This window comes from Sylvia atricapilla, chromosome Z (assembly GCF_009819655.1).
Source record: "Sylvia atricapilla isolate bSylAtr1 chromosome Z, bSylAtr1.pri, whole genome shotgun sequence".
In the NCBI taxonomy this organism is placed as follows: domain Eukaryota; kingdom Metazoa; phylum Chordata; class Aves; order Passeriformes; family Sylviidae; genus Sylvia; species Sylvia atricapilla.
Genome location: NC_089174.1, coordinates 49,928,060 through 49,944,417, shown reverse-complemented (window position 1 = coordinate 49,944,417; position 16,358 = coordinate 49,928,060). Strand labels below are relative to the sequence as shown.

General features: G+C 39.9%; 1 protein-coding gene across 1 annotated transcript in view; it reads right to left on the bottom strand.

Annotated features, from left to right (window-relative positions):
• LPAR1 (lysophosphatidic acid receptor 1) overlaps positions 1-16,358 on the bottom strand; it is a 69,356-nt gene that overhangs the window by 27,167 nt on the left and 25,831 nt on the right. Inside the window, exon 3 of the mRNA XM_066338471.1 lies at positions 3,420-4,167. Coding sequence (XP_066194568.1) covers positions 3,420-4,167 — 748 coding nt within the window. The remainder of the gene's footprint in view (positions 1-3,419; positions 4,168-16,358) is intronic.

Below are 16,358 nucleotides of genomic sequence, written 5' to 3'. Positions count from 1 at the left end.
TGCAGCAGCAGCATGGCTTTGCCTGGGAGTAAAGCCAGCAGGACAACTCCAGGACACCCGTTTATGGAAGTTTTAAAGTCAAATGAACGGTTCACTGCTGCCCAATTCACAATGGGGTTACTTATGGCTGAGCAGCATTTTAGCAAATATTCTAAGATGAGGAATGGTTTGCCTCTCTATGCCAATGCTCACAGGTTTACCCAGAGCCTCAGTTCTGTTTTCCTTTCAATCCCAGGGCACCCTCTCTCTCCTCCAAAATGAATTGTCTTCTCATGGGTAGAGCAGGCTGACACAAACCAGCTCCCTTCCCCAGTCAACTGGGGGAGAAGAGAGGAGGGAGAGGGAGCTTCAGGTCTGCTTTCTTTCTCACCTTCACTTCCTGCAAAAAGTTGGCTTCTGCCTGAAATCAATGTATGGACTAATTATTAGTATTATTACCCTGATCTGCACCTTTGAGAAAGGCAGAGGTTCTTTTCCCCCATGTTTTTGAGGTTCACAGATGTAGAAAAAGCCAGATAACATGAGATAAACGTTCAGCAAATTGTTCCATGCAGCCTAAGACATTCAGCTTTTCTGCTCTTCCCAAAGCTCCAGTAGACTTTCAGCACTACCTTTTCACCAAGGCACTCAGGAAGTATGGCCCTTAAAATTAAATCTTCTGCTTAAGAAAACTTTAAGCCAGACTTACAAGTAGACTGCCAACAGTGATAGAGCATCAGCACACCTGTCTGATCAACATGCTGACCACACTGTTTGATTGAGAGATATCTGCTCATGCCTGAGATATGTGTTGCCCAGAAGTGCAAATTCAGCAATATGGGATGGTTCTCCTCAGCTGATGGCAACTAATGAACATTTCTCGCAGTGCACCTAGCAGTCTGATAACACCTTGATACACAAATATTTAGCTCCTCAAAAGTCTCTGTGGTTACCCCAAAGCCTACATCTTGACTTCAGTCTAATATTTATTTATTCATTTCTTAAATTAAAAGAATTTACACAACAACCCACAGCTGTTTCCCAACCACTTTGTCTTGCAACTGTGCCTCACAGGTTGTAAGCAGGTGAAAGCATTGCTGCTTCTTTACACTACAGGCCTATGACTGACATCTCCAGCTTTCCTCTAGAAACTGCATTGCTTAGGAAAAAACCCAAACTGAACCAAACCCCAAACCTTTTGCAATATAATACCAAAGTGGGAACTGCAAAAGAGATGAAGAGTGTCAGAACCTACAAGTGCCTTTGTTTCCTTTAAACAGATTTAATGAAATAGTAAGTAATTGTTTTCTCTAAATGGTATTTTAAGCAGATTAGAAGAGATGCTTAAGTACAGTGTGTGCAAAACACTGAATGAAGTGCAGCAGTAACAAGAAATAGGATCCTGTTTGAATTTTGAAGAAAATTTCAACATGTGCCACTTGCACAGTCCTAAAAAATCTCACCTTAATGAGGAATCACCTTAATGAGGAATTGCTGAACTACATCTGCAGCTAAACTGAACTCACCTTTGGTTTAGCTAATGCCCCTTAACCCCTGGAGTTGTTTCACTCTTTCTAGAACAATACCTGAAAAAATATACTTATTAGGAAAAAAAGAATCACTTTATGTTCCTTGTACACCACTACTGTTGTGGCCACAGTGAGTGGCCTCTACATCTTCCCTCTGACCTCTTCTCACAGGAGAAGGAAGGACACTGTGGTCACCACCTGTTCTTTCTGCTGCATGCATACACATACCTCTACACATATCACATACATGCTTGGGATTAGCTGACATTTGCTATTTATTCAATGACTGTTTATTGCTACAACTTGACATTGCATTGGTAGAAGTGCCTACTATTTTCCATCCACTTTTATTTGGTAGTTGTTTTGGGGGTCTTTTGCCTCTTTTTTTTTTTAAAGTCTGAACCAGTCTTTCACCTCGTAGGAAATACTACACTGCTGTATCAACAACACTGTCTTCAAGAAGGAAAATAGAGAACTGTTTTCTAAAAGAGGACTGCAAAAACTAATTTTCCTTTGTATTCTTAACCTCATCTTGCCTTCTGACACGAAAATCATGGAGATGGTGACGGATAGATTTTTGAACCACCAAGAAGTCAGGAGAGGTCATACCAACTGCTACAGTCTCCCTTGCAAAACTCGTAGAAGCTCTTTTCCTGAAGAGAAGATCAGGACATGAAGAAACACAACTTATCAATAGCTTAACAGGTTAGTTAACTGCACAATTCATATTCTGGTTAAAAAGCAAATCACTAGGTCAGAGTAAACATATAAATTCTTAAACTAACAAGTGAGTTGACACAGTGACTCCCACTGAATTTCTGCAACCATTCTGCCATGTTTGTGATAGAAAGCACAAGCTGCAGCGTAAACCTGTGGGAACCATAATGTCAAGGAGAGAAATGGGGCTAAGTTTTGGGCTTTGCATTTGTTAATTGCATTAATGGATATTGGGGCAACCATCTGATGCAACAGGTTACTGAGATACCTAAAGACCCACGTACTGTACTGGAGGCCCTAATTGATGAGAACACATACTGGACAAGGAGAAAACCTGCACCATCCTTGCTGCCTTCAGCTCACTATCATCTTCAGCAACAAAAAACAGAACAAACAGCAAAGACGATCACCAGGGAGTGGTACTCAGCATTTAGGCTGTGCTTCTGCATAAGGAAACTGGGAGCCCCAGACTAAAGCCCAAGTAAAACTATTCACAAAATGGCAAGAACCTCCTGAATCCAAAGTGTGTTACATTATTTCCCTCATGTCAAGCTCTGAAGCAGAGCACCTATGCACCTCCTGAGCAATGTGCTGAAGCACACCAGCATCTCACACGCTACTTTCCTGTATTAGCACATGGTCAGATAGTGATAGGTACCAAACATGATGGGACTGAGTACATGCAGTCCCGCTTAACACTCAGTGTTTTTGTGAATAGCCTGTAGCCCCTCATTGTTCTCCATATACTGGAACACTGCATGAATACACATACCACATATCAGGTGGCAAAAAGGAGACAACAGGTCCTTCAGTGGAAAACTGAACCTTCCCTGTACTTTTTTAAGTTCAGCATCTTCAAAGGCAAAAGGACAAACACTGCATATAATAGGTTGCTACAAAAGGTTTTAAACATGTGTTGCTGCAAAAAACCAGCACATTTTATCTGACGTTCACTAGTTTCATGGGCTAGTTTTTCACTAGTTTTATAGGGCTGAGTGACCATTTACATCAACTTCCATAAATAAGCTTGATAGTCCCAGTGGTCATAGTAGTGAACTCTGGGTGTTCTTATTGTCTGCACCTCTTCTAGTGTCTTCCAAATTCTGCTGACCCCCAAGAGCTGACCATGCATTACCAAAATCACCTGATAAGAAACACAGTAGGGAGAACAGGGTGGGCAAAGTAAGCACTTACCAAGCACAATGACCACAGTCTTGAGGAGGCTCATCATGGTGTCCCGATTCCTGCGGGGTCCAGAACTGTGTCTGGACATTCTCATAGTCCTTTGGCGAACGTACCCAAAGATGTGAGCATATAGGACCACCATGACCACAAAAGTGACCAGGTTGAAAATAGCCCAGAAGACCAGGTAGGAGTCACTATAGAGCGGTGCCATGTTGGAGCAGTGAGTGATATCACAGATACAGTTCCATCCGACACTTGGAATGGCACCCATGACGATGGCCATAGTCCAGATAACAACAATCACAACGACCACCCGGCGGTTGCTCATCCGAGTGTGCAGCTGCATTCGGAAAACTGTAATGTGCCGCTCAATGGCAATGGCCAACAAATTGGCCACAGAGGCTGTCAGACTGGTGTCAATGAGGCCCTGACGGAGAAGCCAGGTGCTTACAGTCAGTCTTCTAGTGTTGGGTCCTGTGTTGAACATTAAGTAAAAGTAGGCCAGCCCTGCAAAAAAGTCCGCAGCAGCTAAGTTGGCCATTAAGTAATAAATAGGAAAGTGGAATCTGCGATTGACATAAATAGCCACCATAACCAAGAGGTTGGCCAGCATTATGAAGATGCAGACAGTAATCCCCAGTCCCATTACAAGCTTGCTGACAGTGTTCCATTCAGTGGCTAGATATTTTCCACTTCGGTTATAAAAGAAGGCAATGGTTTCATTGTAGTAGCATTGTGGTTCGCTCATGGCTGTGGACTGAAAGAAGAGGGAAAAAAAAAAAAAGAGAAAAAAAAACCAGAATGACATCAGAACTGAAAACATATGATTGCCTTCATGGATGAGACATACACAAAGAGCGAGGAGGGGACAGGAAAGGAACATGCTCCAGAAGAAATTTATTTTTCAGACCAAATGGCATTCCACAATTCACAAACAATTGCTCTGAGGAATCTAGTAACAGCAACCAGATTAGAAACAACCAGAAACAGTTTCATCTGCTCTGGGAGCCAGCATGATTTCTGATGTAGCTGTAAATTGCATAGAAAATGAGCTTCTGGCCAAGCAGACCTGCTGAGAGATTGAGTTAAAGGGAAGGGCATGCAATTAATAATTAAGAAAAATTAACTCTGCTAGACACCTTATTTATGTTATCAGTGCACAAAACTGTTGTACTGTAGCAGATGAATAGCTCTTCAAAGAGAAGGAAATGTGCATTACATTTCTAAGCAGGTTTTAACTCATTCCGTTTTACATTATGGGTATTCCTTCTTGTCCTGTCTTAAAACGTGGGAAGAACGCTCTAAATAAAGACGGCCAGTATGCTCTGAGACCATAAATTACCAGGGATGTATGTCCATAAAAAGTGCTTTTATGAACAATAAAGGAAGCATGACATAGCATTTCTATGAGCACCAGCCACATTTCTAGAAATGATTTGAAATACACAGTGCCTTTAAATATAACTCACCAGAACTGACTTATTCCAATCTGAAATAGGAGTGAGCCAAGAAATAAGAAAAGTAATATTTGGCTTAACTAGTGTTAAAAGCATCCAACCTTATTTCCTTCATTAAATGTTGCCATGGCTATGTCAGAGAACACATGACTAATTTTCTTTGCAGAGTACTCCAGAGAACAACTAGGGGGGCAACAAACAAGCCCATATTCCACCAGAATGTGGAAGTTTTGGATAAAACTGTTGGCTTATAAGAAAATGCCTAATGAGTTTCCTTGTCTCAGTTCCATTCAATTACTCAAGGAGCAATTCACAAAAGGCAAACCTTAAGAAAAGAAACCCTTCTGAATAGCATGGGTAAACAGCTAAAAGATGTAAAAAGATGTAAAAATACTAATTAAAAAATGTAAAGATGTAAAAATAATAATTAAAAAAAATCAAACCAAGAAACACATAACAAAAAATTCTCTTTCTGTAAGACCTGCCTTTGCCTCTCTACTTTTATTGCTCTGGAACTCTATCAACTAAACCTGAATTTTTACAAAAACAGGACCAGTTCTAGCAGTGCAAGTAAGAAGCCAAATCAAGGAACAGATCAACAATACTATAAGATAGTAATTTCTTCCTATTAAAACATACAAAGTAAACCATATGTTTTGGACAGCTACAGCTAGTCTGCAGGAAGTGCTACAGGTAACTTAACCTTCTTGTTGAAAACAAAAATGTACAGAACTGGGAAACAGAATTCATAACTTGACTCAAGTGAAAATAGTATCTGATAAAGATCTCCTTAGAATTACCCAAAGCTGTTTCTGTTTCTTTTCATTTCTACATTTGTCAGTGCAATTAAGCCAATTCCAATAAAGCAATATACAAAACTTTCCACCTATATCCCAAATGGACTACATGACATTTAAATTTATGTTAAAGAAAAAGGGCTTTTAAGAAAGATTTTACCTCTAGCCTAAACATTGACCAGAAACATTTGCAGGCCGAGGATAATAAAAGGTTAGAGTAAATAATATTTCTCAGCACAGTAAGTATAATACTTTTATTGTTCCTTGAGGATACATCAACCCTTGGGTTTGAAGCCTTTTAGCTTTAATTATTTAAAATTTTTTAAAAGTTTTTATGTAGGATCTGTTGCGTATTAAAAAAAAATATTTATAAAGGACATTTAACAAAAGGAGACCTAGCTGCAAGACATCTGGCTTTAATTCTTTGGTTAAAGACCTCGTAGTAATAACAGGTCAAGTGTAAGAACCCTTGAGGGAGAGAGGAAGTCATATGAATGAATTAGTGGCCCTTATAAAGACTGCCAACGTCTGCATTAATTATGTAATGCACAGGATTTTTAGTCTCTGTAGGAATATCTGGATGCAGGATCTAATGGATATTTGTGATCTTGAATAAATTCTCTTTGCCTATGTAGTTGTCACTCTTTTTTTATTTGAGATGTCTGCTGCCCACATAATGATTCCTGCTCCACTGTTGCTCCTGTGGAAAGAGGCCTGCTACACCTGGAAAAACATATATTTTTAATTCAGAAATTTAAAATGTGGCAGGTATTATGCTTTTACTTTCTTTTTCCTTCCTTTTTTTCTTTGTATTTTTGTTTTGCACGTGGGCTTAAAATGTGAAACATACCCTGATTTTAAAATATTCTTCCCTACCTTTTTGTTTGAAATCTGAAACAAAATTTGACAACAAAATATGACTTATTCACTAAATATCAAGCCAAGGTAGAATGTATGTACACACATATCAGTACATAAAATGCCACAGAGCCAGACTTGTTCAATTTAAAAGCAGGAAAGCACTTGAGCAATCTCTGAGAAGTTAGCATGAGGCTCACTTGCTGCTTCTTTCATTTTGAAGACAGCAAAACAAAATGCTGTGTTCATTCATCAGAATGAAAGGGATTTTGGAGAAGTTTTGTTTTTAAGGTATTCTAATCTAAAACCTGGGAATTCCTGGAAAAGTAATCTTTTCAGACACACCTCCTGCTCTGTTCTCTGCCAAGGGAAAGAAGATAAGAAGATGAGGTAGTTTACAGGCAAAAGTTCATACAGGAGACTTCCAGATGATCAGTTTCTCAGATGCCAGTGTGTATCTTAAAGGAAGATTTTGACCTCCCAGGTCACAAACATAAAAATCCCAAGGCATCCCATTTAGCTGTGATACTGACTGGAAAGGCTCAAGCAGGAGAGAGTATCACTGTATCTCTCAGTTCTCAAAGTGTTAACATACCACAAAGGCATATGCAAGCAGGCAGACCCCATCCCCTCTCCTGCCCCTGCAGGAAAAGGGGCAGGGAAGTTTACATTATAATTTCCTGAAGTTCCACTCAGTGTGTTTCACTGCCTGTGTAAGCCAGATGTGTGGTGCCCGGAGATTTACCTCAACCATTCAGTATATCTCAGTAGAAATTTAAAACATACTGAGCTGCAAATTGCCCATGTTAACTAAACCTCTAGGATGCATCTGTGTGGAAGAAGTAAACATTGTCTTATAAACCAACAAGACAGATAAAGAAAAATGGAGCAAAAGCAGACTAAAAGCAAAGTCTCCTCTCACCATATGAAGATGACCCAAGACACAGTTGTCCCAAATCAAAGAAGAAGAAAATCACAAGTACATGGAATTAAATCTCTTAATATCATGAGACATAGTTATAACCACAGCATGGTGCACACAGAACAGGAAATTTGTCACCAGGACTTAATAAACAAAACTCACTCTCCTTCAGCAATTAGTCATTCAATTCACGTGGGCACTGGCCTTTCCAGGCATTATTTGCCTGGTTGTCTCCTCTCCTCTGGTTATATGGGACCACACCACAAGGGCACCAGTGGGAACACTGGGAAGAAGAGCCCATGTAAGCTTTCCCAAGTTTTGTGCTTGTTTCATCTTGCTTCTGCCCCACCTCTGCATCACACTCAAAACAATAGGGTGAGGGTTTGGATCCACAGCATCTTGACCATTGGATGTCTTTGGGAGAGCAGCCCACTACTATCTGCCCCTCCCGGGGCAGAGACAGGATTGGAGAACACACTGTCTGCCTGGAGCAGAAGGTGAGAGGGCATTTCTGGAGCCTGCCAGCTCCCTGGTGAATGACAGATCACCTGGTGAGGGCTGCTCACCGGGAAAGGACTGTGAATGGAGAGATGCTTGGGGTGGGAAAAACAACAATCAGAAAGTTTTAAAATACCATAGATTGAGCTCGCGTAAACAAAGCATCAATTAGCACAAGGTGCGTGAGAAGAAGACGATCACTTTACAGACCCCTCTGCAGTCTCAGAGTTTGTAGAATTCCTTGATCCACAAAACAAAAAGAGCCAGGTCACCATCTCCTCACCCCCAGTACCCATGGGTGCATCTATCTCTTGTCGAGAGAAACAGAGTGGAACATTCTTTGAATACTAAGGTCTGATTTTGCAGCACTTTTCAAACTTGTAAACCAGAAAAGAGAGTCCATATCCAGGAAATCTCTTAAAAATATCTTAACCCTAAACTCTCCAAACACAATCTGCTCCTCTCTTTTTTGTCTTTTGCTGACTTAACCTCCACATGCCACTGTTTTCTTACCCAGAACACAGAGGAAATGAAAAGCAATTAATTTTTCTAAAATTGGTGCGATAAACCAAGACTACAAAATCGTAATAACTGTCTCACATCTTTACACTTAATGCAGTAGTGAGTGGAAATCAGTGCCATTGCTCTCAGCTTAGGTAAATACCTTAAGTTCACCAACATCCCAGGAGTCAAGCTAAAAAACTTTAGGGAACTACCAACTTCAAAGTCCCCAAACAAGGGTATAAATTAAGAGTATTTTTAAAAGAAGGATAAGCAAGAAAGTATAGGCATAATTCAATCAATATGCAAATACTTCACCAACCCACAACTGCTAAACATGGCGTTTACAAATGTAAAGTTGTAACACATGAGAAAAAAAAAATCCAATTTGCAAAAACAGTTGTCCATTACCTAACGAAAAACACAGACTACTTTTCAAGCTGCAAAACATAAAAGAAAAGCTTTAAAAATAAAGTGGAAAAGATGTGCTTCCTTTAAAGATAAAACTAGAAGTAAAAAACATCATGAACTCACAAGACAAGGGTTCTGATCCATTACAGCCTTATGCACAGACATATTTTTCATCTGCACAATGAAAGTATGGAACCCTATCACCAACATGGAATGGCTCCTCCTCTTCAGAATTGCATCTCCCAAAGTAACCATTCAACAGACTTAAGGATAAACCTGTATAATAAGATGGGATTTTTTTTCACAGCAGGTTACTTCATTTCACTAGATTAATTTTGCCCTTCTCAAAGCTGACAAGACTGGAGGAAATTAATATCTCTGCAAGGGGAACTCTTTAATGCTATTAAAACATCCTCAAGCATAAAGTTACTTAAGGATCATGTGGCAACAGTTAGTGCACCCAATAATTTTTAGGATGCTTTTGTAGCAGACCACAGAGTCTCAGAGCTGACAAATGTCACAATGACTAGAAACTGAACTGAGAATTTAATTTCTCTGTTTCTACAGTTTATACCTGGGAATGCAGCTCAAAATATCTAGGCACTCGTACTAAAGAGACTCAGTCACCAGCAATACTGTGGAAGGAGACAGCTTTACTCTTAGAAGGTATAATTCACAAGTGTCACACATCCCATTGATTAACTATGATTATGAACTTCACAGACTTCACAGACTGGCTTCCAAAATTCTGCAGGCAACAGAGGATTTAAGAAATTAAAAGCTAGGAGAATTTGAGAGGGAAAAAAAAAAAAAAAAAAAAAAAAAAAAAAAAAAAAAAAAAAAAAGAAGCCAGAAGCCAGAGTGACTTCATCCTAGCCAGCAATTCACACACTGTTGTATTGTTGCTCCTTTTCCACAGGTCCAGCATTTCCATATAAGCTGCGTCCCTCACAAGTACTACGTAAATATTCATAGCAGTTTCCCAATAGAGGAGGAAATGAAGACTGTTTGAATCAGGGCATAATTCTACATCATCAGACCCTCATCAACATTCCCAGAATGGCTTCTATCTGTTGATTACTAAGGATTTTTTTTTTTCTCTGCCATCTCATCTCTGCCTTCCCAGCTCCTTTCAAAGGGAGATCCCCATTGTAATGTGAGGATATTGCAAAACTAAAGCAATTGGCTGTGGTGCAGGTAGCCCAAACTGGGTACCTACGCCCAAAGTATAGAAAGGGCTTCTGCAAGCTCTTAAAACTTCTTTTCCTTTGGAGGAGCTTTCATGCCAAGCTGAGTTTCACAAACACTAGCCAAACATAGGCCCAAGCTCAACACTTTGTGGCTTTATGGGAGATAGGGGAAGACAATTATACTTCATCATCTCATTTAGTGACTGAATTATTCCACCTCTTATGCCTTCAGAAAATGTCTTTGCTATGATGCTGATTGGGCTGCTTCAATATATTGCTCAGTTCAGCCTGAATTGCCCACCTGCCTCTACCCTCAACCTGAACATCACAGACAGACATCCCAATTGCTGTGAGTCCCTGAATGCTGCTGTGAGGATGAGTGCAGTGCAGGATAGGTCTTTATCGAGTACCCTCACCTTGGGAGCGGTTTTCTGGAGAGACGTGCAGCACATATAGTCCTATCTGCATACTTCAAAAGCCAGAGTGGAAGCAGTCAGAGGGGGAAAAAATCTGACCTATAACCTCCCAAATGAGTTCTGTGCATTAATGATTTACAATGGCCTTTAGGCCCAGTTAGTAAACCCAGATGGGAGTTAATTATTGGCTACAGCCACTCAAAGATTGCAATTTTATGCTGAAAAAATGCTGTGGGCTACACTAGGGCTGCTTCCACCTCCGAGACACACCTCCCATCGTTCCCCACCAAGCAAACCAGCAGGGCGAGCACTTGGGAGAGTTCAGCCTACAAGCAAAACTGCTTATGTCAATAAGCATAGCAAGTTTCATTTTGGAACTGGAAATAGAGATTTACAGATGGAAGTAAGAAGACTATTGTTATTGTATATACATTTTTTTTCATTAAATATATGTTAGACGATTTGGGTTTCTTTTGATTTGATATATTGAAATATTTGTGAAATATATAAACAGAATACAGAAAAATCTTTGTCTCAGTGCTTTAGAAACAATGGGGTCTCTATAACTAATTTGTTCATGCATTTAAGACAGTATTGGTCTACTTTAAAAAAAATGGAGATTTTGAACCTTCAGTAATCTCATCTAGTAAAATAACTTTTAAAAATGTCTACTGGTATTTTTAGCTTTACCTATGATATCTGTAACTGGGTGGATATACTTCTAATCACACATTGTTTTTTCCAGACTCACCATTTCCTTTTTTTCTCTTGTTTGCTGAATTTACCACAAACAGAGGCCTGTTTTGGTAACAAGGCTAATTTGTTTATTCAGCTCGAGAGGGGGGACAAAAAAATCCACACACTTGTTGATTGCAGAAACTTGGGCACCAAATCCAAAATGCAAATTGTGTTGCACTTCACTGGGGAAAGGGGTGACAACAGCTATGCCAGCCCACAGCAGCCTGTTCTCAAGCATATTATGAGAAGGATAACCATTCCGTGGCAATGATAGTTTAAATCTCTTCCACTCCAATTCAAACAAAATGAGGAGAAATTAGAGATGTATTCAATTGCACAGAGTGGGAGAAGTGGTTTTTTGGCTCTGGCCATGAAAGGCCATTCTAATGGAAACTACTCTGGATTTCTCTTTGGAACACTGCAAATCAGTTATTTAAACATACTCATTTGCTACTAGCATTTGGCTGGCAAGATCCGCTGCTGGCAAAAGCAAAGAGAGAATGATGAATTTTTGTTGTTTTCTTGTTTTAAGCATTTCTGAGGCACTGTTGGAAGTTCATTAAGTAACTGGAGCTCAAATCATTACTTCTTCAAAGATTTTACAACAGAATTCATCTCATGCCATTCACAAAGAGAGAAACTACTAGTCACTTCAGAGAGTACTTTCATCAGTACGGTCACCACTTGTGATGGTTTTTTTTTTTTTTTGCAAACAGCAAAGCCCTCTGGGATGCTAAATACTTCTAACAGAATTATTTAACTTTATTTAATGCATTATCAGACTAGTCAGGTTTCTACGAGATCATTTTACTTATCCATATTTGAGGCATGAAGTCATACCATGCATACAAAATATCTCCAAACTAAAAATCAAAAAGATCTGTTATGTTTTATTTCTTTCTCTTTAAGAACAGAAAAGCTTATCTAAACAGAAACCATTAGACTGTGATTTATCTGAGAACTGTTTTGCCTTGCAATGAAGTCCTGTGGCAAAAAGCTCAAAGCATATTTGAGAATTTTTTTGTTGCATTGACTTCAACTTCATTCACTTCATGTTGTGAATGCTGTCCCCCAACTATTTTCTATTTCATATCACTACAAACAGGCAATCTACCTTGAAACTTTACTTATCCTTCACTTTCACACATGACCAGGATGCCTGTGCTCCTAGTCACCACTTCTTGTGCCTGATAACAAGATACTGGGGATGGAAAAGAAGAGGGGAGATTTGAATAAACTAGTGTGTTGGGAGGGTATGAAGAAACACGACTGTGGCAAATGTGTTGCTTCGATAGAGGGTTGTAGAGAAGCACCAGAAGAAGCAGGCCCTATGCTGACACACTAGCTGTAAGAATATTTAAGACAGTATGAGCAATTTCACATCTGGTACTCAGGAGTGACTTTCAAAAACTTTTTCAAAGTGTGAGCTTTTGCTGACTGACTCAGAGTATAAATCTTGGGAAAATACCATTTGCCACTAAATTAACAGGAACTTCTCTAATTGTGGTGCTACAATGAACAGCTGTAAGATTGAAGTCTAAGCAAAAACCTATCAGAAGGAGCTCTGGCATAAAAAAAGGTCTTGTTTAGGTCTCTGAGATTCCCTCCCAGGGGAAATAAACTTGTTTGCCTGCTGCAGTTAAAGGACTGATGATAAGCAGAGGACTATTTATTACTGCAATGTATAAACATGAATGCATATACATTCATAGGTATACAAAACAGGTAGTATTTACTTCTGAGTATAAATTGACCAAATGTGAAGTAAGCCAAATATGCTGGCAATGCCAAAGGAAAGTTTAAAGATAAGGATTTAAAAAAAATAAAGAAAATTTAAGGTATAGTAGCAAAACTCTTCTTTTTATAACTAAGATGCCATCTAGCTCATGCAAAAGGCACGCAAGGTTACTTCCAAGTTTAAAAAGTAAAAGTCCTTCCTTAAAACACTAGTCCCTAAATTACTTCTGCAGCACAACAATTGGCATCTCCTCAGTTTCAAAAGGCAAAATAATGTCCTCTGGGGAAAAGAATATTTTAATCAATGTTGTTTTCTAAACTGTATCCAAAAATTCATTCCAAACATGAAAGGCAAAAGCCCATCCAGCCCCAGTGTGAAAGTGCTTTACTTCAGTGCTTAATCTAGCAATTATCTCTTTATGTACATATCTGACTATGTCCTTGTCTGTTAAAAAGTCTTCTTTACTCTCAGAAATATATGGATGCCCACCAGATTGTATGAGGATGATATTCTTTTGTATATGACTGAAGACTTTCATCAACTGTCATATCCACAATGATTTACTGAAATCTGGGGAATTCATGCAAGCATTTAAGTCTTCTCATAGACATACAAATTTTGAGGCTACTTTTACAACATGAGGATGAGAAATTGTTTTTTTTTTTTTTTTCTACCATAATCTCCTACACTGAGATACCAGTCTTTCCTTTGCTTCTTGTAATTTCTTTTTGGCTCTCAAGTCAAATCTCATTGAAGCACAGTTTCTAAAACTTAAGTGTGGAGAGAGACCTCTAGATTACTAATCAATGACCAGAATCATATATTTATTTCTAGTCTTTGGCCTAGTGATATAAGTCCAGGCAGAATTTATTCAGCAAAAAAGCCCTGCAGACCCAGGATAGGTGCATTTATTCAACACAACAGAAAAGGTGATCATGCTGATCATCAAGTCCTTTACAAGGGACAGCTTTTCTTCAGCACATTCTCACACTACAGCTGCTCTTATTCTCCTTTTGAGAAGGCATTTGTCTTGAACAATCCCTAGACACAAACAAATATGAAACATGCTGCAATCAAGCAAACTACATGAGTGAAATCTCCTTGGAATAGAGGGTGGTGGCTGGGTTTCCAATATGGTGAGGGCTGGCAAATTGACTGCATTGGACCACTGCCACAAATACACCAAAGCAAGAGCTACTATAGTAGAGGCAACAACTGTCTGTCTGTCTGGAAACATACCCTGTAAACCATTGCCACTGCTTGGAACACCATCTCAGGCCTTGAGAGACACATTTTGAAGTGACATGGTATACCAGAAGGAATTGAATCAGACAATGGATGGGACTAGTTTTCAAAATAGCCTCATGAAGTCTTGGGCAAAGAAACACCACATTGTGTGGATGTATCACATCCCTTATCACCCATGAGCCTCTGGGAAGATTCAGAAGTATCATGGACTGCTGAAGACCATGTTAAGAGCATTAGATAATGGGGCACGGAAGCACTGGGATGCAAAATTTAGCAGAAGCCATTTGGCTGGTAAACACTAGGAGATCTGCTGGATGCCCTGGTCCTGCCCAAACAAAATCCCTTTGGACTGTGGAAGGAGATACATTCCGTGCACTACACAGGGAAGTGGCTGGGACAGTCAGTGTGGGTTTTTCCTCCTACTAAAGCAAACCGATTTGTAGGACTGTCTTTGCTCATGGAGAGGGATGGGGAGACATGGTGTGTGCCTCAAGGAGATTTAATCCTGGGGGAAAAATATATTGTGGTGTAAGTTATATGTTGCAGGAAACGAAGTAGCAGGAGCGACATGAACTGATTAAGAATGAATTTTATGAGGAGCAAGAAGAATGGGATGGCAACCCAGGCCAGGCTGGCGCTAGTACCCAATGAACAAGTATACCACTTCTCCAGTCCAGACTGGAGATCTGGAGGGATGAAGGAAGTCCATGAAACTAGAAAATAATATCTATCCGGGAAAGAGCAGGGGACAGTAGTTAATGAAAATGTATGTTTGGTAGAGAGATGGTTTAAGGATGTAGTTTGAGTTGTATGTGTCGGTAAGAAGGGGTTCTAGTAATGAGAAATAAATACAAAGGAGCAGTCAGAAGATACGTGAATTATGTCGCAGCTGAGTGTGACATAAATGGTATAGAATAAGGGGTGGAGATTATATTGGGTCTGGCTGAGCAGGAGTTCATTCCCCCATAAAAGCCCCCACAGTGCTGCAGCACTTTGCATCGATAGTTGGAAAGGTGCTGGTAACCCACCACTGTTTTGGCTATTGCTGAGCACCACTGGCCCAGAATCAGGGCTCTCTCTCCAACATTCCTCCCTCCATCAAGGGGACTGGGGGTGGGAAAGATCCTGGGAGGGGCACAACCAGGCCAGCTGAGCCAAACTGACCCAAGCAAAATTCCATGGCATATGGTGTCAGGTCACATACAAAAGCTGAGGGAGGGCAGGAGAAGGAATGGGAGGCGTTAGTTATTTTACAGTGTTTTCTTTCCAGAGCAGCCACTCCAGATGCTGAAGCCCTGCTTCCCAGGAAGTGGCTGAGCATCACTCACTGACAGCAAGGAGATTAATTTATTTTTCCCTTCACTTATACAGACACACAAACTTTTGCCTTTTTTTTTTTTTTTTTTTTTTTGCTTTAGTCAACCTTATGTCAACCTTCACGTTGTTTTCCATATTATTTTTCTCTTCTCTGTTCCACTGGGAAAGGGATTGACAGAGCAGTTTGATGGGCAGCTCCTGCACAGCCAAGGTCAATCCACTACACTCATACATAAAGAAGGCTCGGAAGAGGCAACCCACAAAGACAGGAGGGCAAATGTGTGGTGATGGCCTGCAGGAACCTTTCCCACAAAGGGAGTGGAGTCTGGCAGTAGCTATGCAGCCAGGGACACAAGTGTGCAGCATTCACCTCCTACCAGGTGTTCTGCTGTGCTGTAAAAAACCAAAATCCTTCTGGAACCTTAATGGAGACTCAAAAGGTAACAAAAATACACTAGTTTTCTAGTTGAAACACAGAAGGAAGAGTAGTGCTAGGAAGTCTCTCAAAGGCAGACTCTGGATTTAGCTCAAATCACATCATCACCCAGTAGTGGACATGTTTTTTCCTAAATTCACAGAGTCTAAGGGATCTTTGAAAAACGGCACTTCTCAGTGCTTACTGCTGAGAGCTATAGTCTCCTGAGCCAAATAATCTACAGCAAAGAAGAATAGCAAAAAACCAAGCAAAATAAACACTGAATGTCAAATTTTTCTGATATCTACCTTAATTATTGTGGTGCCTTCTTTAGTAAAAGATACATCCTTAAATGTTTTAAGTTATAACAGGCACTTGGGTCTCTGCGAAGTCAAAAGGACTTTGAAAATGCTTTTCTGAAATGAAATCTTGACTGTTATGA